Source organism: Odontesthes bonariensis, chromosome 24, assembly GCF_027942865.1.
Source record: "Odontesthes bonariensis isolate fOdoBon6 chromosome 24, fOdoBon6.hap1, whole genome shotgun sequence".
Classification (NCBI taxonomy): Eukaryota; Metazoa; Chordata; class Actinopteri; order Atheriniformes; family Atherinopsidae; genus Odontesthes; species Odontesthes bonariensis.
Window position 1 is genome coordinate 17,809,169 of NC_134529.1, and position 20,121 is coordinate 17,829,289.

The 20,121-nt window shown below is 40.5% G+C and overlaps 3 protein-coding genes and 1 non-coding gene across 7 annotated transcripts in view; 2 read left to right on the plus strand and 2 right to left on the minus strand.

Moving 5' to 3' along the window:
- Positions 1-1,299: 1,299 nt before the first annotated feature.
- Positions 1,300-8,298, minus strand: stx7l (syntaxin 7-like). Of its 3 annotated transcripts, none has more exons than XM_075459108.1 (10): positions 8,220-8,298; positions 6,476-6,568; positions 6,259-6,328; positions 5,538-5,628; positions 5,310-5,447; positions 3,670-3,710; positions 3,475-3,565; positions 3,267-3,339; positions 3,081-3,163; positions 1,300-2,767 (listed from the first exon to the last, which is right to left on the minus strand). In XM_075459108.1, the coding sequence occupies exons 2-10, from the start codon at positions 6,558-6,560 to the stop codon at positions 2,672-2,674; spliced, it is 768 nt and encodes a 255-aa protein (XP_075315223.1). In that variant the 5' UTR covers positions 6,561-6,568; positions 8,220-8,298; the 3' UTR covers positions 1,300-2,671. The 3 variants fall into 3 exon arrangements, with proteins under 3 accessions (XP_075315223.1, XP_075315224.1, XP_075315222.1); XM_075459109.1 differs by lacking the exon at positions 8,220-8,298 and adding an exon at positions 8,073-8,187; XM_075459107.1 differs by lacking the exon at positions 8,220-8,298 and adding an exon at positions 6,682-6,872.
- A 741-nt stretch (positions 8,299-9,039) lies between these two features.
- Positions 9,040-14,617, plus strand: leg1.1 (liver-enriched gene 1, tandem duplicate 1). The gene is made up of 9 exons (XM_075459813.1): positions 9,040-9,065; positions 11,225-11,538; positions 11,751-11,837; positions 11,914-11,987; positions 12,078-12,182; positions 12,800-12,918; positions 14,042-14,183; positions 14,272-14,368; positions 14,466-14,617. The coding sequence occupies exons 1-9, from the start codon at positions 9,040-9,042 to the stop codon at positions 14,615-14,617; spliced, it is 1,116 nt and encodes a 371-aa protein (XP_075315928.1).
- On the plus strand, positions 9,052-9,124 carry trnak-cuu (transfer RNA lysine (anticodon CUU)). The gene has a single exon. It is a non-coding gene; the product is annotated as a tRNA-Lys (tRNA).
- Positions 14,618-15,595: 978 nt separating the features above from the next.
- dpf3 (double PHD fingers 3) overlaps positions 15,596-20,121 on the minus strand; it is a 29,741-nt gene continuing 25,215 nt past the window's right edge. The window contains exons 11-13 of one of the 2 annotated variants that reach the window (XM_075459186.1): positions 18,995-19,107; positions 18,676-18,757; positions 15,596-18,528 (exon numbers count right to left, since the gene is read on the minus strand). In XM_075459186.1, the coding sequence (XP_075315301.1) occupies positions 18,461-18,528; positions 18,676-18,757; positions 18,995-19,107 (263 nt within the window). In that variant the 3' untranslated portion in view covers positions 15,596-18,460. Of the gene's footprint in view, positions 18,529-18,675; positions 18,758-18,994; positions 19,108-20,121 lie in introns of those variants that run through there. The other variant, XR_012768901.1, reaches the window with a different exon arrangement.

Below are 20,121 nucleotides of genomic sequence, written 5' to 3' on the forward strand. Positions count from 1 at the left end.
TGCACCCAATGATCTTCTTTGCATGGTAATGACCATGTTTATCACAGCTAACATGTTAGACTTGGCTTTTAAAGTTAAATTGAAAGTCAGTCTATCCAGCAAAACACTTTAGTCAAGGCAAACCTGCTTCAATTAAAATTCAGAAACCCTCAACATAATACCACCTGCGCTTTCATCATCTACAGCAATAAGGTTTAGACACCATTTTTTCTCTCTGTCATGTTAGTTTCTATTTAAAGCTTAGTATTGTTTTTGTAACTACTGCAATTAAACAAATCACAAGATGGATTTATTTTGTTTTATCCTCTTAGAAGCAGCACATTTTAATATGCTGTAACAAATTACACAGTGAGCTTTTTTTTATTATTGATAAGGGTTTGTATTTCTTATAATAAGATCACCAGAGTCCAGCCTGTCACACTAAAGGACCTTTGGAGTGGGTGTGTGTGTCATGTATGGTGACCAATTGTCAGCAATCGTCTACATTCAATCTGTAGCATGCATCAATCTGCTGTGCATTGACTGTATGTCTGTGGTCTCTTAAGGGAAGGGCGTACAAGCATGTCTTGTGGCCAAAGTCAGACCTTCAAAATAATGATAGGCTGTCTTTCTGTGCTGGATTTCTTTCTCTTTTGGCCAATTCAACTATTGTATGAAAGGCTACTTCCTCTCTGTGTGTTCCTGGGTGTCCCTGGGTGTCCTGTCTTTTTAGGAATTCCAATAATAAAAGTCACTTTCGTCATTTAATTTGGAAAAAAAGATCAATAATCCAATACATTTATCACACTTTCAAATCAATCAATTTTGAATGTGTGGTGTCATCCTGCTAAGATCTAAAGAGCTCAATGAGTTTTATCACAAGAACTGCAAGCAGCTGTCGGTTCGTCTGTCCACAATCAAAAAGAGGCTGTATAGATTTGACCTGAATGGCAGGAAAAAGGTTCTGGCAGTAAAAAACAAAAAAAGTATTAGGAAGAATGGTGAAAAGCATCAGACTAACTGTACAAGTTACAAATCATCCAGAACAAGGTCAATCTGAATTGGTCAAATTACGTTCTTACGCCAAGTTTTCTTACTTTTCCTAGGGAGCAATATTTCCATTGTTTACTGATTGTTACTGATTGATTTGGGATCAAATCTTCTGAATGCTTCCATTTGCATAACAACATGCGGTGAAAAACTGTGGCTTTATTGTGACTCTTGTGTTTTGGACATGTGAACAAACATTTCTCTCATGGTACAGCTCCACAATATGCATACATCAAACATTTTGCATATGATAAAAATAACTCTTCTCACTTTAGATCCAGTCTTTTATTCAGCAAATAGTAGGCAGTTGAATTTCCATATTTAAAATGTACACAATTGTTCATAGCTGCGGCAATGCTAGTTTTAGTGTTCGCCTTAACGTTTTGGGGGGCTTTGGTTTAAGTTCTGGATTGTTCTTGTGTTACTGCTAGTAATAAGTAGCTTGTTAGTGACAAAACAAAACAAAAAAAACAGACAAAAATCTGCTTTCACAAATGAAACATGCAAAACTTTCACTTATTGATTATTAGACCGTTCCTGAGCACGAATGACAGGCATCACCCTGTAATGAGGTCTTATCAAACAACAGATTGAAACTGTGCTCAGGAATCTTGCACGTGCCACACCTCAACAGCTTAAAACAGAATTCCAAGAATAATTTGACCCTTGGCTCCACTCACAACTGTACATTGTTGTATTTACATTGGTTGTGCGACGGGCAATTTTTAAGAAACATTTTCCTCTGTAAGTTGGGGAGAAATGCAACTCCGACTTAAAGAGTAAAACAAGTCTCCCCCCTGGTTGTTTGGAATGACTGGCTGCTGGAGGAGTGCAATTTAACGTCCCAGCCACAGGATTTAAGACAGGCATGTCAGAATATTATTACACAACAACAAATCAGTGTATACATTTATGAGTGTGATTAATATCGATGGCAATTTCTGATAACTTAAAATACGAGAGATAAAAGATTAAAATTGGCATTGGTCTCTTCAAGTACAGCATTCTGATAAGCTGCATGTGGTCTGGGGACACTGTACTATGAACCAGGGCAAGCTTTTGTTTATTTGTTTTTAATTTACATACTGGACTTGACAAGACATGTAGCTTTCCATACTAATCTCGATTAGGGGCCGGGTGCAGCGCCACCTCGAACCTTCATCCACCTTCTTGCTGCTTCATTTCACCTGGACACATCGTCTGTAATGTGTAATATTTAACATTGGGATCAATGGACAGACTCCGGACTTTGTTGGGGAAACAGTTGCTCAATGACACAAGTGAACGCGGGCAATACTCCAGTTGTGTTTACTCCTTAAGGCAAACAGGTGAAGCATTAAAATCGCTCTTCTTAAAAAAAAAAAAAAAAGTATCAGACGCAAAAAATAATTCTGTTAAAGCCAATCAAAACAACAAAAGGTACCAGCGCTGGATTTGCTTCACAGTAAAGGAGTGTGCAGTCCCATCGGTGAGGACTACGTTATCTTAAAAATATCATTGAATCAAAGAGAGACAGAGACACTCAACGACACCCATCATGAGGAGAGGTGACAGAAGAAGATGATGGAGGGGAAGAGGGATTGGGTTTTCTGCGTCGTGCAGGCTGATGTCCGAACAAGAGAGGAGGTGGTGGAGAGAGGCCTCAATTTTTAACAGCACCCCAGATGATAAGTCCTATTACAACAGCAGCTATGGCCAACACGATCATCAGAATGCACATCTTCTTCCGGGAGCTCCGCTGAGGGGGAAAAAGAAAAGAAAAGGGGGAAAAAGTTATTCAAGCAACACATGAAAAAAGACTTCATATAACAATGAAAGGATTGTGGAGTCATTTTTACTCAGGCACGGTGGTATTTTTAAGTAACTCACACTCATAGCATGACTCAGCTTCTTCTTTTATTTTCACCCATATTTATGAAAGCAAGATGACTAATAGCGTGGCGTCATAAGGAAGTTCATTCTTGGGTTCAGTCATCTTCTCTACTCTCTCCTCCACCAACTTTTGAATTCCTCTCAATTGCATCTGCCTGTCCTGTCACATCATACTTTACCTGGTAGTCTGCAGCACGGGCCAGCTGCTGCGTGGCATTCTGGACATGGACATCTGCGCTCTCCACATTGGCTTCTATACTGTCTGCAGAGCACGCAAGGAAGGCACACGCATTATTGTAAATTACAGTGTGCGTGTCGTGTAAATTACAGATAGCGTGCCACTTGTGTCGGTGGCTGGCACTCACCTATCATGTCTCCCTGCTCATGAACCATCATGCCCAGGTCCTTGAAGATGTCATTTATGTCAGTGATGTCAGCCTGAATCAAAGATCATAAAGAGAGATGGTTCATGTAGAGGCGCACTCGAGGTGTCACTCGTGTTTGTGACTTACAAGTCAGAGCTGAAGAGTGGTGCTCGAGTCCAAGGTGTGAACATTTGACTACGATTTATACCTCCAGCTGCCTGATGCCCAACTCTCTCTCCTGGATCAGCCTCAGGTCTTCTTCAGTGATGGCCTCAGTTTGTGCCTGCACTTGGGAGTAACTGCAGAAAAACATGAAGTAAAAAATAAGCTTAATCACAGTTTGCATATTAATGATAATGACGAGAAAAGAAAGGTTGATAACGATCAGAGTGAGTGGACTTACCTCGGAGGCGCATTTCCAAAGCTGTCATCAGGCTGACCTCCCTGTTAAAGAGAATTTAAGAATATTTAAGCACTTGATTGAGTAAATTTGACCACAAACGGCACAATTTTCTTCAGTCTATGTACAGCAATGAATCGGTAAGTCCAGGGTGCTATAATACTCGTTGTACCTCGTAAAATATAACAACTCAGTGTCAGCAAAACGGGTTTATTGTGAAAATGTAAGCTTGGTTAGGTAGAACAAATACATCAAGAAATGTTCACTTGAAACCATTTAAAACAGTAAGTTACTGTTCTTGCTTATTAGAAGGAACAGATACTTTTCTGTGTGGTGAGATAAGCCGAGAGGGAAGAAAGTTGCCAAGCAAGCAGGTTCTCTCAGAGGAATCCGCGTCCAAAGCAGCACCAATTAAGAGGCACCGTGTGAGGCACAGTGATGTGAGAGCGTCTCGTGGATACAAACTAAACAGAGGAATCAAAGAGAAGCCAAGAAATTTCTTTCTAAAACATGGCAGAATAAGCTGCTATAAAAATGAGAGGACCCATGTGTATTTCCACATCTCCTGGGAATAACAGCAAGAATGCACTATGGATACATAGCGTATCCAAGAGAAGACAGGCCAGAGTTCATAGAGCCGTGTGCACAATTCAGAGACATTTAGGAATGCAAGTTTGGGGAGGTGCGAGAAGTCATTTCAGAAGTCCAAGAGAGCCTAATATTGTGCTTTATTTGGAAATAGAGGACACGTTTAGATGAGGCTTCTGCAGATATTTTTTTCGGCTTGCCACCACTTTTGTCCTCCGCTTTTCCAGTTCCCTAAAATTTTTAAGGACACACTGCACACCATGTTGAGATAAGTTCTCAGCTAATAGCTCTTTGGGAATCATCTTATTGCTGCAAAATGACCATTTTATGTCTGTCAAACCGTGTCATCTTTGACACGGGTGTGTAACCACTACACGTGGTGTAGTGGTTAGTGCGTTCACCTCAGAGGTTCTCGGTTCGAATTTTGGCTTCCTCCCACAATCCAAAAACACAGGTTGAGATTATTTGATGATTCTAAATTGGCCGCTGGAGTAAGGGCGAGTCTTGAGAGTGCACAGTTATTCGTCTTGTTTGTCTCTGTGATAGGCTGGCGACCTGGCCAGTGAGTACCCTACTTTTCGCCCCATGGCAGATGGGAAAGGCTCAAATAGAACTACCTGATCGAGACAGAAACAGAGCAGCAGCCCCTGCATTTTGCAGGTAAAATTTTGGTAAAATTGCTGTTCTTTTTGTCTGTGGAGTCTGGAGGCTTTGCGTCACTCTCAAATGAAAAAAACAGCTTTAGTGAACCCTTCGGAAAAGAGTTGTTTCATGGCAAAATGGAGTGATGACAATAGCGTATATTTCAAAATGATGCAGATATTTTTAGTGGCTAAAGCACCTGCTGCTAACCACTGTTGTGACATTACAATAATGTAAAAGTTTAGCAGATTACAGACTGTATAAACTGTTTCATTGATTATGTTACACCATCTAATTGATCTGAAATAAAATAAATGCTCATTCTGTAACCTTAAAAGGCTCTACATCGATCTAAATCAGTCAAAGTAATGACTCGTGGACAGACAAATCGTGCGGGAAATGCTGTTACTTACAGACACCCTGGAGCTGGCTCTGACTCTGGCTACAAACTCCCTCTCTTTGTCGGCCGCCTGCCTCTGTGTCCTCTGGAAGCTGTTCAGTGCAGCGGAGAAGTCATTCAGCAGACGCTCTTTCTGAAGCTTCCTCTGCCGCTAAAACACACACACACAAACACACAAAGAAATATTAGTAGAAATCTGAGAGATCTATAGCAAGATGAGGAAGAATTAAGAGCTCAGTACCTGATCAGGGCCAATGGGAAGTGCACTGAACGCCTTCATGAGTCTGTCAGTGTCCTTTGCCAAGTGGTTACCCTGCTGCTGTTTCTGTTGACTGGTGATTAAATACAAATATTTCATTTCATCAAAGAAGATATTACTTAGATATCTCTGAAAGGATAGCCGAGAGAGTCAGGCATCCTGGAACCCTACCCAAGATCTGTGAAAAATATTTCAATTCAAAGGTTTTACATATCACGACGAAAAAATACATATATTTGTATATGTATAGAACTGTAATCTGGTCCTTACCAGGTCATCTCTGACTATTAAAGCTTCGCCATTTCAGTCAAACTTTAGCTGTCAGACAGATGGCCTCACATTTGACTCTAGAATACCTTGGTATACAGAGGAGTTCATGGTGGCCTCAGTAATTGCAAGGTGCTCAGGTCCTGTGACTGCGTAACAAGCCCAAATCATCACTCCTTCACCACCATGCGTCATGAACTTGAACATTTGAGCAGTAAAGAATTTGAATATATATATATATATATTTATATGTGGTGTATATAAGTGTAATATGTCCCACGTATTGGTTATCTGGGGATATATTTTATTCCTATTATTATGTATTTTTTGTGTAAAACCTTAGAATCAAAAGATGGCAAAAGATGTCACACTTTTTCACCCACATGACTCTAAGTTATTTTATACATGCAACTCAAACTAACCCCTCATAACTTACAGTGTCTGTCTTAGCTGGCTGCTGTCCTGCTCTGTTCCCAGCAGAGACACTGCCCTTTGCAACTCAGAGGCTGAGGAAGAAGTGAGAAAAAACACTGCTTATTTGTACTGAATCATCTCTCTGCCATAAAATCTAATGCTGTAGTGAGTAAAGTGGGTGTAAAATTAACATTAGAGCTGGCGATGATGACTTTCTCGTATAAATATATGAGTATTACTCAGCAGTGTGATCCTCTGGATGTTGGAACTGATGTTCTGAACCAAAACATTGGGCTCCTCTGGATTCCCAGCCTGGTAGGCCATGATGAGAGCTGGAAGGACACACAACAACACAATCTCAGTTTATTCATGAGTCACACTGTGATCTAATTACCACAGTTAGTGCGGTTAGCTCGCTGCTCTCATGACTGGCATGTGAAAATACCTTTTGGCATCCAGACTCAAGCCATCTGTTTGGGTGTTTTGTCCATATGTTGCCGGTTTGCAGAAAAACAAACGTCTCATTGGAACTTTAGGTCTATGCTATGCTCCCATTGGTGGCCGCTTTACTACAAGCTATAACTTGAGATACAAGTGAGATGCACGCAGCATCACTGTGTGTTCTGTTATGCGCTCCTTGCACAAATAGTATTCTGTTTGCAGCACGTTACGCCTATCCCAGCAGGACAACAAGACCCCTTGTGCTGCCAAAACAGCCACGTAAATAACTGAAGCCACATAAAAATTATGTGGACAAGCATCACATCAGAGGGGGGGGGGGGGGGGACCTGCTTTGGTGCCATGCAAGGAAGCTACACGATATGAGGTCAGAGGTTTTAATTGCTGTGGCTTACTGGCATGTCTTTGCCATAACCCTCTTGATCTTGTGGTGAGACACCACTCATGGCCTCATCAAGTCTGTCTGGAGTTTTATTCCCACAACAGGCAGCAAAGCCTTCTGTTCCAGCTCCTACAAAAGCTGATGGGTGAGGTTATTCAAGTCAAGTTCGTCCATCTAGAAAACTAGATGCAGACATGCTCTTTGTGTAACCCAACAGGGGACGTCAGCATGTTTCATCAGGTACATATGACTTTATTTGAAAATACATATGCACACATTATGTGTTTAAGATGGAAAATAAACTTTTAAAAGTCATTGAAAAATAGTCAAATTGGACACCCATAAATGTCTGAAAAGGCCAGAGTGGTGGATTACAAAGTGGCAGATGAAGCATTTTTAAAAAGAAACAATATCAGATGGTATGCAGTGCTGCTTAACATCTTAGCACTCGAAAATCAACTGCAAGGTCAGTGAGAAAATACAGAGAAAGAACACATATGACAGTTCAATTGAAAGTTGGTCAACTGTTTGATTTCTTAATGGAGCGTTTGTTTTCTGCTACGAGGTGGAGCAGGGTTGGGTCACGAATGATCACTGCAGGCCAGTCACGCAGACTTCCTGTGACTTAAGAGGACTGAAACTAGTGCCTGTATGCAAATAACCCCTTTTTTTTAAATTACACTCTCACAATAGGGAAATGCGTTTATGTCGTTTACTTTAAACAAAAGCAGCGTTTTACACTTGTCTGCGTTCTCTTTTTGTCACTTGGTGTTTTTTTTTTTTTTACATGTCTCCTTGCCAAGACAGAAAAATGCGGAAATCTCAGGAACACTTTAATGACAACGTATGATGATCGTATCTAATAGGTTATTACCCACTCGTGTGCTGGTTACATTCGAGGTTAAAGCTTTTCTTGTGCAAATCTCTCACGGTTTACTCAAACACGAAGCGGGTACAAAAGTCGTGAGGCTACAATCAAAGTCGCAGATGTTTACCTCTCGTTTTCTGGCGTGTAAGTTCTATTATCTGCTACAAAGTGTGACAACAGTACCGTCGAATGGCGTTTCTCTGTTCTAATGTGTGAGTCACTGTCATTCCTGCAAAAAATGTTCGGCTCGGTTGTGGAAAAGTTTTGCCTTTACCTTTCTTGGGACTTGCAGCGGTGGTGTGTTTCCTGATTTCCAGCCACTCCCCTGTCACATGACGCGTGCTGCACTCAGAGCAACATCATTGGTACGAGTCACAATGTGACACGCGGTTACAGGAAGCAACAAAAATGACCACATTTTTTTAAAGAAATGATTATTTATTTATCTCTAGACTCTTATGTAAATAATGAAATCCTGTTTAAAACAAAAAAAGAAAAGAAAGAAAGAAACGGGGACACTGTATAAATGTAAATAAATATCACAAATGAAATATAATGTTTTACTGTGTTTCTTTTATGTGCTAATTATGAGTCTGAAGCCAGTGACACATTTCAAGAAACTGGGTCAACTAAGTACTGGGAGAAAAAGGCTGTTAGAACTAATAATTGACAAATTGTTAGCAGCGTGATTGAGTATTAAGACAGGGTATGATTCACCCACAAAGCATGTTTACATGACACACACACACAAAAATAAAAATATATAAGATAAGATAAGGTAGTCCTTTATTAGTCCTACAGTGGGTAAATTCACAGTGGCAAGGACGGTAAGATAGAAAAAAATGTGAATGTGTGGAGATTGTGTTATAGAAAAATAAAACAATAAGATACCATATTCAATATGGAACAAATCCCTTTAGCAGCCAGATTATATACAAACCTACAGGTTTCTCCGAGCCTGTTGAGAACAGTGTTTATTGTATGGTCTAACAGCAGCGGGGAGAAACGACTTGCGATACCGCTCCTTCAAACATTTTGGATGTTTCAGTCTGCTGCCGAAGGAGCTGCCGAGTCCATCATCGTATCCTGTCGCAATGGCGAGGCAGGCCCGGCTAGCTCAGTCGGTAGAGCATGAGACTCTTAATCTCAGGGTCGTGGATTCGAGCCCCACGTTGGGCGCATCAGTTTTGGGGGTGGATAAGAGTCAGTCGTCCAAGGTTGGTAGTTCGATCCCCACTGTCAACTGGAGGGGTGTCAGTCAGCCCTTGGGCTTTGAATTGCTGCCCACTGCTTCAATGTATGGCATCTGTCTTCATGTGTGTTCAATAGTTACCAACCTGGATGGGTTAAAAATGGATTAGAAATTTCATGTATTTTCCTGTACATGACAATAAATCTGATCTTAATAATTTACTCTCTCCCACCCCACCACCTTAACTGAGTTAAGGGGGCATCCCAGCACCAGGCTGCATTTTCTATCAGTTTTTCCAGCCTCTTCCTGTCCGCTGCTGAGATGCCACTGGCCCAGCAGACCACTCCAAAAAAGATGGCTGATGCCACCACAGAGTCAGAACGTCTTGAGGAGTGCCCCCTGCACTCCAAATGGCCTCAGTCCTGTATATATGGCTATATCTAGATATAGCCATATATATTGTGTCAGCCTAACCGAAACTGGACTTTTAAACTCCATGTAAACATGTTGGCTTGACCAAAATCATTCAAGCTTCTCAAAATCTGGCTGACATGGCCAGATAATACAGTCGGGGTTCTAATCACTCCTGCTTGTGCACGCTCGACTAGACTCAGATGGGCCTAGGCGCTCTCCACATGCTCTAAAGTTCCATCTTTTTGTAAAAACAATCAAGTGCATGTGTATATCAATACAGCCAAATTCCCATTAAAGCTGATTTAATTCACATTTGTTCTGTTCCTTTTTGTCAGATGAGGTCTGGCAGATGACTATTGTGACTGAATATTACATCTATTGTTAATAATTATTGTGCAAAGAAAAATTTAGATTCATGGTAAGTGCACTGCGTATATTTTGTTTTCTAGATGTGATGCATTCTTATAGATTAAAATAACTACGCCTACTCTGGTAATTGAAGTGAGCTCCATCTCAACTAGCTATAGTTTTAAAAATATATTTTCATTTTTGCAATATGACTTCTGCTTTTCCCTTACAAAAAGGATCTAAATTGGATTTGTATTCTTCAATGCAATCTTGTGTCAATGCACACATTTATGTAAGCACTTCATCATCATATCCTCAGATCCTCGGTATTTCTCAGTAAGATATTTTTCCCTATAGTGTATTTGAAGCTGATAAAAAGTGTAATGAGACTTAACTTTGGGAGAACTCGGACCTCATTCTTCAAATAACCTTAGCTCTATGACCCCATATACAGCTTCAATATAATCAGATGGTGTTTTGCAACAGTCATGTGAAGGAAATTTGTACTTTGATGGAAGTGCTGATAGTCTAACATTCCTTTAGAAAACACAAGATGAGGATACTTGATGTTATTTAACATTTGCTGCCATGTGAAAGCTCAGCCAGACGGAGAGTGTGAGCACATCAAAGTTCACACAGTTTAACCAAACATTTACTGTGGTACATGTGACTCCATAATGGAATAACCTTTGACCTTCTTTAATCCAGTTTTTTAATTTCACACACAGATAGTCATTTTAGGCTAATGTTCACTGCATAGCTTAAAAAAAGAGTCAATTTGCCTGTTGTAAATCTATAGATTATATTGACAACGGCGCGTGACGATAAAACTGACACGGAACATTGGCCAATATGAGTTCCCAATTTCAAAATCATGGTTTAATGTTTGTGTTATCTTTGTCTACTGAATATAGTGGGACTAAAAAACTCTGCTCATCTTTTTCAGTTGGCTCCTAGCTGGGGTTCTGCCAGTTCTCCTCTTAAACTAGCAGTCTGCAGCTCATTGGTTATTTTGCAAGTGTGTCTTTAAAAAGCTCAGCAAAACATGATATCGTCAAAAGAATGGCCAGTACTGTACTTTGTTCTATTCTCTGCCCAACTTTTTGGACACTATTCAGCCTTATGTACATAGATTCTCTTATCTTTCTGTCAGTGAAGGTCCATCGAACCAGTTGTCACATGGCTACTGATGATAACGTGTGTGGGTGCTTTCTTTTGGTGGTCAGAACATGTTAGTGTAAACAGTAAGAGTATATAAGTCCTGTGTCTCAAGCAGCTCTCAGTTCCGAGAGCATACTCTTGACTCGTTGAATCGTTCCGCGTAGTCCCAAGACTGCAGTCATGTTGCGTCCGGCAGGCTTCGGCCTCATCCTGGCTTGTGTAGTGTCTCTAAGCAGCGCTGCTGTTATTTTAGAAAACGGCATGCCTGTCCTTTGGGCACAAACAGCTAGCCAAACGACTGAGCTGCCATCACAAAATGGGATTTTGACTCCTGATCCCTGGCATTATCTTAACCGTATGAGTTTGTACCGGCTGCTGATAGCTGCGACAGATCCCTACATGGGATCCATGGGGACGGGCCCTACAGAAAGTCCATTGTGGGGGCTGCCACTGCAGCTTGGATGGATGCTAACTTCAGGTATTATCATTATTATTGTTTTTTTTTTTTTTATCAATAGTAATGCTTCCCTAATGAGCTATAAAAGTACATGTCTATGACAAGGTTTTGATGAGTCCCTAAGCCACTCAAAAAACAATCATTCTTTGCAGACCAAATCTTTTTTTTAACTTTATGGTTACTTAATGGCATAACATTCAAAGACATCAGCTGATGATTTGTTGTTTCTGCAGGGCGACTCGCTGACCCAACCGGTGCAACAACCTGTGGTCTGCAAACAGGAGATACTATGTGCATTTCAACTCAGAGCTGGTGGGGCTGTAAGTACGACAAACTAACAATTAATACAAACGAGAACGAATAGAGATCTCTAACCACCTCTTTGTGTCTTTCAAGGTGTGAACTACTTCAACGCTGCATTTCCCTTCCTGTCTGCTGCACAACAGGGCCTCATGGGACCAGATGTCCAGGTACAAGGGATGTTTTTATGTAATTGCACAAAAATTAATAGTCACAATTTTGATATCAGTGAAGACTATGGATGATTTTCACACCACCAGGTCCAGATGCAGGTGCCTGCAGGTGTAGAGGACTACTGTACTACCTATGCTGACTGTTCAACTCGCTACCCTGATGCCATGTCGAAGTGGGACGCCTTTTTCCAGGTATCAAAAAAAGAAACTATTATTGCTATTGTTGCTGAAAATAATTCAAATACCAAAGTTTGAGAGGCGCGCTGCACAGATTTTACATAACACGTTCTGTCAACTTGTCACAAGGGCCAACTCACCTTAGCATATAATGTAGTCTTTTCAGAAAAAGACCTATTGTGCAGTCTGACATTGGGGTATACTGGCCTCTGCTGCTTCCATATTTTTCTGTCTTGTCTGCTTCCTTGACCCCCAAGAGCTAGCCTGATAAACCAGCCTAAATGGATTGGATGTCTAATTTAGTCTGGCTCCGATGAATGGATACAACGGAACATTGTTGATGAGCACAACCCGTTGTCTTTCAAACCGTGTCTGTGCCTATAGGCCAACGCTCTGACCCTCTGCCCCGCCCGCGTTGATTCAAAACACATCTCTGCGTTGTGATTGGTTTAGTTGCCATCTGCCAGATTCAGGGCAGTATTTTCAAAATGAAAAGTGGTTCGAAGCCAGACCCAACCGCAGGCAAAACATTTTGCCGTCCAGCAGTTGGCGCTGGTTTTCCAGGCTACCCAAGAGCCTGTTATACTAAACTGCTGAAATATGATTTTAATGATCTATGTGCGTCCATAAAGGCTCTCAAGGTTTCCAGTGAGTCTGCACTGCCTGACAATGAGAAGAAAGACTCTCTCCTTGGTGTCTACTGGGCAGCTCAAATGGCTTCAACTTATGCATCTGCAGCATGCAACGCAAGGTAACTGTCTATAGTCATGTGAACTGAAAAAGTATCTATCTATCCGTCTGTCCGTCTGTAGTAGTTCTATTTTGCACAACTTCTGTTACTGTAGACAGCAGTTTGTGTTTGTCCCATCAAATATTATTTAAAAGTTAGCTATCAACAGTGGGAATTGTTTTGTGCACATGTAAACCTTTTAACTTGCATGGATAGGTTTTGCCTGAAAACAACATTTGATTAGCCACCCAGTGGAGTGAAGCTACCCCCTGTGGTGAGTTAGGTTTGCATAACAAATGGAAAAAGGGAAACAGCTACCATGGCACCATCTAAGGACAAAAAAAAACCAAAAACGTTGCATTCTGTTATATCACATGTCATCACATTAGCTGCAATAGCTCATGTCATACTTCATTAAGCAAATACAGACCTCGGGAGCTTGTTTTTCTAGTTCCAATGATTTGCTTTATAGAGCTGGGAAACTTAGGAATTGCTCCTTCTCCTGGTCGTGGCTTAATGTTTCCAGCATGGGTGGTGCCGTGGGTGGTGCCAGAGGGGCACTGGCCCCTACTGAATCTGATTCGTCCCTGAAGTCCCCCCGTTCAGTACCCGGTGGCTTTACCCTGGTGCTTCACTTGCTCCAACTATAATAATGTTGTTTTAATGTAAGACAAGAAAAAATATTTTTAAATCGCAGACTGTATCCAGTAACGAAAAATAAATGGACGGTGTAATATAAACCTTCCTGAAAAAGAATTGGTCACAGATGTAGGACTTATACATATTTTCCCATTAAACGGTTGGTGGTGTGCTATATTTGCCGAGTGGTGTGTTTACTGTTAAAACAGATGTGTGGTTGCCCCCCTGCCAAAAGGCTCTGATTGGTTTCTTGCTTTCATTGGATGTTAAACTCTACACCCCCAAATGCAGGACAGGTCATCATCATTGTTTTATTTTTTTGAAATTGCAAACCTTCAAGTACCATTAAGAAAATCCACAAAATGCCTTTCCTGGCTTGAATAGTATTTCATCAAACTTTTATACACAATCGTAGGGGGTAAAAAAGACAAAGTGAATTTCCTAATATACCGACCAATTTCTTTAAACGTTCTTATTTTCACCTCTCTCGTGTTCTCTCCTTTAGGCAGAGCCACTATTCCTCTGAGGAGGTGTCATTCATGAACAACTGGTTGAACTCAGCAGAGTACGTATCTGCAGCTCATTTCCAGGCCAACTTGGAAAAATCTACAATGTTCCTGACCCCTCTGCCAGGTCGAATTTTACGGGTACATACATTTTCCGCCATGCGTTTATTTACCTATGACATTTTTTAACTTGTACCTACAAATAGCTTTTGTCTGCACTGTCCTTTAGGAGGGTGATGTGCCACCTAACATTCCTGATCTGAGTCAGGACGAGAACCATTCACTGTATATCTTCTCCTGGATGAGAAACATAAATACTATGCTCGGTAAGAAACACACACACAAAGATTTGATTTGATCTTTTTCGTTTTTAATTTGAATTTGTTTGCTTTTAAGTAAGATTATTATCATGTCATCTACCAGGTGGGACCTTGGTGCGTCTGTGGAAGAGCGCCATGTGCTCGGTGGCCACAAGAGAGAGAGGGAAAGAGTTGTTGGAGCAACTGCTGCTGAATCCCAGCTTTGCCACAAGTACTTTCCTGTCCATCATCACTGGAATGACCTCAAGCTGCTGAGACTAACACAAACAGGAAAAGACAAAGAGGCCGCAACCCTTTCAATACTTTCTTACCTGGACAGTGATTTCTCTTTTTTAATCAATTTAAGTGAGAGTTGTCCATATCCTAAGGCTGTTGACTAACAGGCACTTTCAGATTACATGATCCTTATGTTCCATAAATGTTTGTGTCCCAATAAAGATTCAACAAACCCTGACTTCTACCATCGTGATTTAATTCTTTGTTTAAAAGTTTTATAATATGTGGCACTCCTACGAGGAGACAGGAATATCAGTCTTTACACACAAACTAAGGCTAACTTTAACTTTCTTTTCTGGCTCTACCTCAACACAAATACCAGACTGAAATGTGTGTTGTACACATTGATGTATCAGCAACAGAAATCCAATTTTATGATGTGTAATGTTCCTTAATACTCATAGTACATTATGCACATTGCACGGAGAAAATGTTTAATTTAATCTGATTTCAAATAATAATCATATAACACAGGAATGTGTTCAAACTGCAGGTTTTCTAGAATTGAGGATCTGAACACCTTTCACTGGCAGATGGCTTTAAAGTTTAGTATAGCTAAGAAGTGATGTCACCACAACTCTCAACTGAAAAAAATGTACGAATATCTTAAATGAGATTTATTTGTCATGACGGTAAAGATGATCAGTCTACTAACTTGCATGTCAAATTGAGAACCACTAAGAGATCTACTCCAATCCAATACTGCTCCCTTGTGGTGACCCTGTATCATAAAAATTTAACTTTTTCAGGTAGTAAGGTAAAGGTATTTTTGACGTTGTGATAGGCACTATTTCTCTGGATGTGATTTCAGTTTTTTTCAGTTTATGTCCATAGCACTTTTGTTTCATAGTATTGGATTAACCTGTAGGTACAGCTTTAAAGAGAGTATTCCTAAAGACAAGAAACAAGTGGACTAATAAACTCCCAGTTTATAGATTACAGACACAAAAACAACAATTACGGAGAAGTCTTTATTTAAACACAAAATGCATCTTTTAATAAAATACTACACATATTTTGACTCAATGTGGTGACGGCATCATGTGAAAATTACATTTTGTTTTAACAGGAAGACACAAAGGGCCATTGTATCTGCCATAAGAAATGCTCAAGAAACTCCGATGCATCAACAGAATGTATCTATGCTAACTTATGATTGTCCGTGGAAAAGCAAGATCAAGCACAAAAATCACAGTAACCAAACACAAATGCAAAGGCTTGCACACTCTGTGCTTTAAGGTTGTTTACTTTTTCCTTTTGTTGTAACTTGTGTTTCTATTTTTTTTTTTCCATCATCAAGCTTGTTTTTAGAGAGCGTTAATTTAGTGGCAAATTTTGCTCAGTTGCTCAGTATAAAAACACAAATTACATAGCTGGGATGAAAAAAATCTATTTCACATGAAACAAAGAACTCATATCCTTTTAAACATCGATAAATAAATGCAGAATGTCCAGAATATTCTGGCTCTAACTGCATACATATCATATTAATTGTGGCAGTTTTTCAACAGGACAAACCAGTTAATACCGCTTTCTCAGGTTATGGAAAACCTGGAGGGTTGATAATAAACATGTTGCAATGGTTAATTTACACCAGTGGCCCCCAAACTGTGGGGTGAGCCCCTCTTTAGAGGCGCATTACCTGGAGGTAAAATGTGGAAAGAAACCATAAAGTTGTAAAATCCTGTTTTCTCAGCAGATTCATTCAAGCCATGAAACAGGCATAATGCAAGAGTAAATAACATTTACTGACTGTTCGCATCCATTGAAGAATGACTGTGCAATCACAGCTTGGCAACTGTAACTAAGCACAGCTGGCCTGTTGAGCTTTAACTACTTGTAGTATGGAACAATTTAATCAGTGTATTGTTTCTGTTCTAATGAAAGCTGCCTATTGTCAAACCAATATCATTATTTAGGTAAGAAAGGTTTCCTCCGTCACAGTTCACAGCTGTAACGTCAACAGCTCTACTTATCGGGAGTCCAGATTTTACATTATCAGAGCCTGCATTAACATTCTGCCAGCAGTTTATAGCTTTCGTGTTTTTTTTTTTTTTTAAAAACACTTTTAAAGATGTTAACAGTAAATTGAGCTGCTGAGCTTCACTGATAGTTACAGTTGCTGTTACCAAAAACCAAACTTTTTGCTCCAAACGAGAGTGTCCTCTTGATATAAACAGTATTCAGGTATCAGGTAACAAGTATCTACAAGATGAACAGTCTTGACAGGGAATGGTTGAATTGCTCAGATAAACTGCAAACAAAACCCAACAGCTACATTTTGGACACTACCGGCACGAGCCTGTTAAATGTTTAATTTCATGGCATTACCATTAGAAAAAGACTGAACAAGTAAGGCTTGTTTGGAAGGGTTGCAGAGAATTGGACTGTATCATAGAAGTGCCTTGAAATTACATTTGTTGTGATTTGGCGCTATATTAATTAACTGAATTAAATTAAATTGAATTGAGAAAGCTTCTTCTCTCTCAAAAGAACGTGGCTGCACAGCTTAGGTTTACAAAGTTGTATCTGAACGAACTACAAGACTTCTGGAACGATGTCCTTTGGGCAGACAAGACCAGAGTGGAGTTTGGTCATACTGGACAGCACCGTGTTTGGTGAAAACCAAGCACAACATATCATATCAACGTATCTACAATACGTACAGTAATGACACAGACATCTGCGGTTGTACTTACTTAATTTTGAGACCAGATTGATTTTGATTTGTAAAACTCCAGAACGAAAATACAGGCAATTTTCATTTGAGGACCAGACTGCCATAAAAAAAAATTCAGGTCATGTTCATATATCATCATTTAGCTGATGATAATGGCATAAATGTACGACATATTTTGGTGGAATACGGACAGAAACAGTTTGGGGGCCACCGATTTACAGTAACAATGATTTCTTTGACAGCAACACTGAACCATTATCAGCAATATATAAAGAAATGTTTCATACTGTGTAAAGAAATGTGAAATGGTTTGTTAAGTGTCACTCTGAGCACCGCTGTATCCTAGTTACTGTAAGCATACCAAAACAGATATGCGTTATAAGTGTCACCACCCTCCCAAAGGACTGATAGTCCTGGCTGCTTTATCCCCCCCATTTCCTCTTAGCAGTGGATATAAATTTCACGAAGCTTGACAAAAACCTGTGAAAGATGGGATAACTAACACAGAGTCTGTCCAGATATAAAACAGGAATGTCACTGCAAAGTCTAAACACGGGCGAGGAGTGGAGCTGGAGGGAGAAATTTTAAACAAACATAAGTCAAACTCACTCAGCCCCCCCCCCCCTGCTGGAGATCTCAAACAACACAAGAAGTGATACAGCTTAAGCAAATGCCTTCCAAATATATATATCACATCTCATTCAAATAAATTTTAATCAGGATGGAAAACATCCAGACACTTCGACATGTTTAGTTTAAAATAAACCTGTACTTCACATACACACATGCACTGCACAGTATTGGCAGTCTTGCGTTGGCTTCTTGCTGTCCGCTGGGTGGTGAGGTAGAGAAATGACTGAACGGCAGACCTGCTGTTAGCTGACTTGTGGTGGAGATTGCATGCTGATGGCATTTGCATCTGTTGAGTGTTGCTTGGCTATATGAGAGGTAGAGGATCTCTGTGCCCCACACAGGAAGCTGCCCTGAGCCTGCTAATGCACTGGAATGTTCGTGTGTGTGTGTGTATGGGTGTGAGTGTGAGTATCTGTGAGTGATTTTGATTCTATCTGAAAGTTATTTCCAAAACATTTAATGTACATGTACAAACATATTTCTTTTGTGTATTTGTCGGGGAAGGGTTTTTATGCCTCTCCGTAGGCTGAGGCTTTGTCTTTTAACAGGTCCAGACACAAGTGACAGCTCCAGCTTCCTGTGGACAAAGAGAGACAGAGACAGGTTGAAATCTTTGTCCTTCCCTCTTTTCCATCTATAGCCTTCGCCTGCAGTCCATCCCCGACGTGACATGTATAGTATTTATCCACCGACTGGTTTAATAGAACTTGTGAGTGTCTCTCACCTTCAGGAGGCTGGTTCATGGGAGGCTTCAGGCAGTACATGTGATATCCTCTGTCACAGTCATCACAAAACAGCAGCTGGTCCTGCATGAAACGCAAACAATTAATACCTTACACAACACAGCAAGAAGCAGCGCATATGACTGAACATGAGAATATATGACAAGAATTGATCTTCACATACATATAGCAGCTGTGACATTGGATTTCAGAATTGATTACTGTGTAATACATTGCCTCTGAAAGGCTGAATGCAGGCTGGTGAAAGACAAACTTTTTGAGCCACAGAGGACATACAAGGCTTCCCTCTCTGATACATACATCGTTCTCTGAGGTGCCACAGAGGCTGCACGACTTGCACTCGATGCACTGCCACTGGTACGTCCTCACTGCCTGCATCATGTTCTCAGTGAACTGCAGGCATGTAGGGTGACCTGCGCAGGGGCGGCGAGGCAGGAGATGAGAGAGGGAAAAGAGAGGTTTTTTTTAAGAGTAATTTGAAGTCTTAAGTGATTCCTTTGCTCAACTGATTAAACATATTTTGTTTGGCTTGGGGTGAAATTTGGTGCATTACATTTGAACAGTTCTCTGAAGGGAAAATTGACTAGGCTGGACCCAGAGGTTGAATTTCCATTTCAGAAAGTCAGAAGATCCTCGCCCTGACCTCAAAGTTCAACATGGCTGCCTCGTGCATAAAAAGCATTACTAGCAGCAGACAAACTATTTACATGCACCTGTCAGTTTGAGTCTCATAGAATCATCTGCAGACATGGTATTGTTCAATCTATGTCAGTGAGTATATTGTTATTGTGTTTGTAGACACAAAATACAGCATAATGCATTGTAATCAGCTTGTATTGCTAATAATAGTTAGCCTGTTTTCCAACTTGCAACTACAATGCAGTCCACTAGAGTGCATTTTCATTCCCTGCTCTAATTTCCTACTTCCGAAGCAAATGTTATGCAGCATAAGTCATCGATTTAAAAATGATACCATTTTTCAAGACATCCAAATTGCTGTGCTTTTGAAAAATAGCCAACACTCTTAAGAATTGAGTGTCTGTGATTCAGAAAACTATAACTGCAGCCACAGTGCTAACAAGTGCATTGAACATCAAGAAAGGCAAATGATACATATGTCTGGAGAACAGAACACAAGCAGTCATGTGTGTTTGGGAAAACACAGTAAAAGACATGTTTCATCATCATTTCCATAAATCTGCAGCACAAGAAACACATTTGATATAAACTGATCAGCCATTACATTAAAGCCACCTGCAAAATATTCCACCAAGACAGCCCGGTCTTGTTGGGACCTTTGGAGGTGTCCATGGCAACGGATCCTTTGGGTCCTATGGACTGCAGGTTGAGGCCTTTGTGGTTTGGGCTTGTTTCATCGCATCTTGTGGATGGTTGATCAAATTGGAATCAGGGGAGCCTGAAAGCCA

What these genes read in the sequence shown, in the direction of transcription:
- leg1.1 (XM_075459813.1), top strand. Translation starts at nt 9,040, where the DNA reads ATGGCGAGGCAGGCCCGGCTAGCTCA. An exon ending in TCATGGGACCAGATGTCCAG is followed by an intron (nt 11,988 to 12,077) that starts GTACAAGGGATG and finishes TCACACCACCAG; the next exon opens with GTCCAGATGCAGGTGCCTGC. An exon ending in AAACATAAATACTATGCTCG is followed by an intron (nt 14,369 to 14,465) that starts GTAAGAAACACA and finishes GTCATCTACCAG; the next exon opens with GTGGGACCTTGGTGCGTCTG.
- stx7l (XM_075459107.1), bottom strand. An exon ending in GAGCCAGCTCCAGGGTGTCT is followed by an intron (nt 3,711 to 5,309) that starts GTAAGTAACAGC and finishes TCTCTTTAACAG; the next exon opens with GGAGGTCAGCCTGATGACAG. An exon ending in TTTGGAAATGCGCCTCCGAG is followed by an intron (nt 3,566 to 3,669) that starts GTAAGTCCACTC and finishes GTTTTTCTGCAG; the next exon opens with TTACTCCCAAGTGCAGGCAC.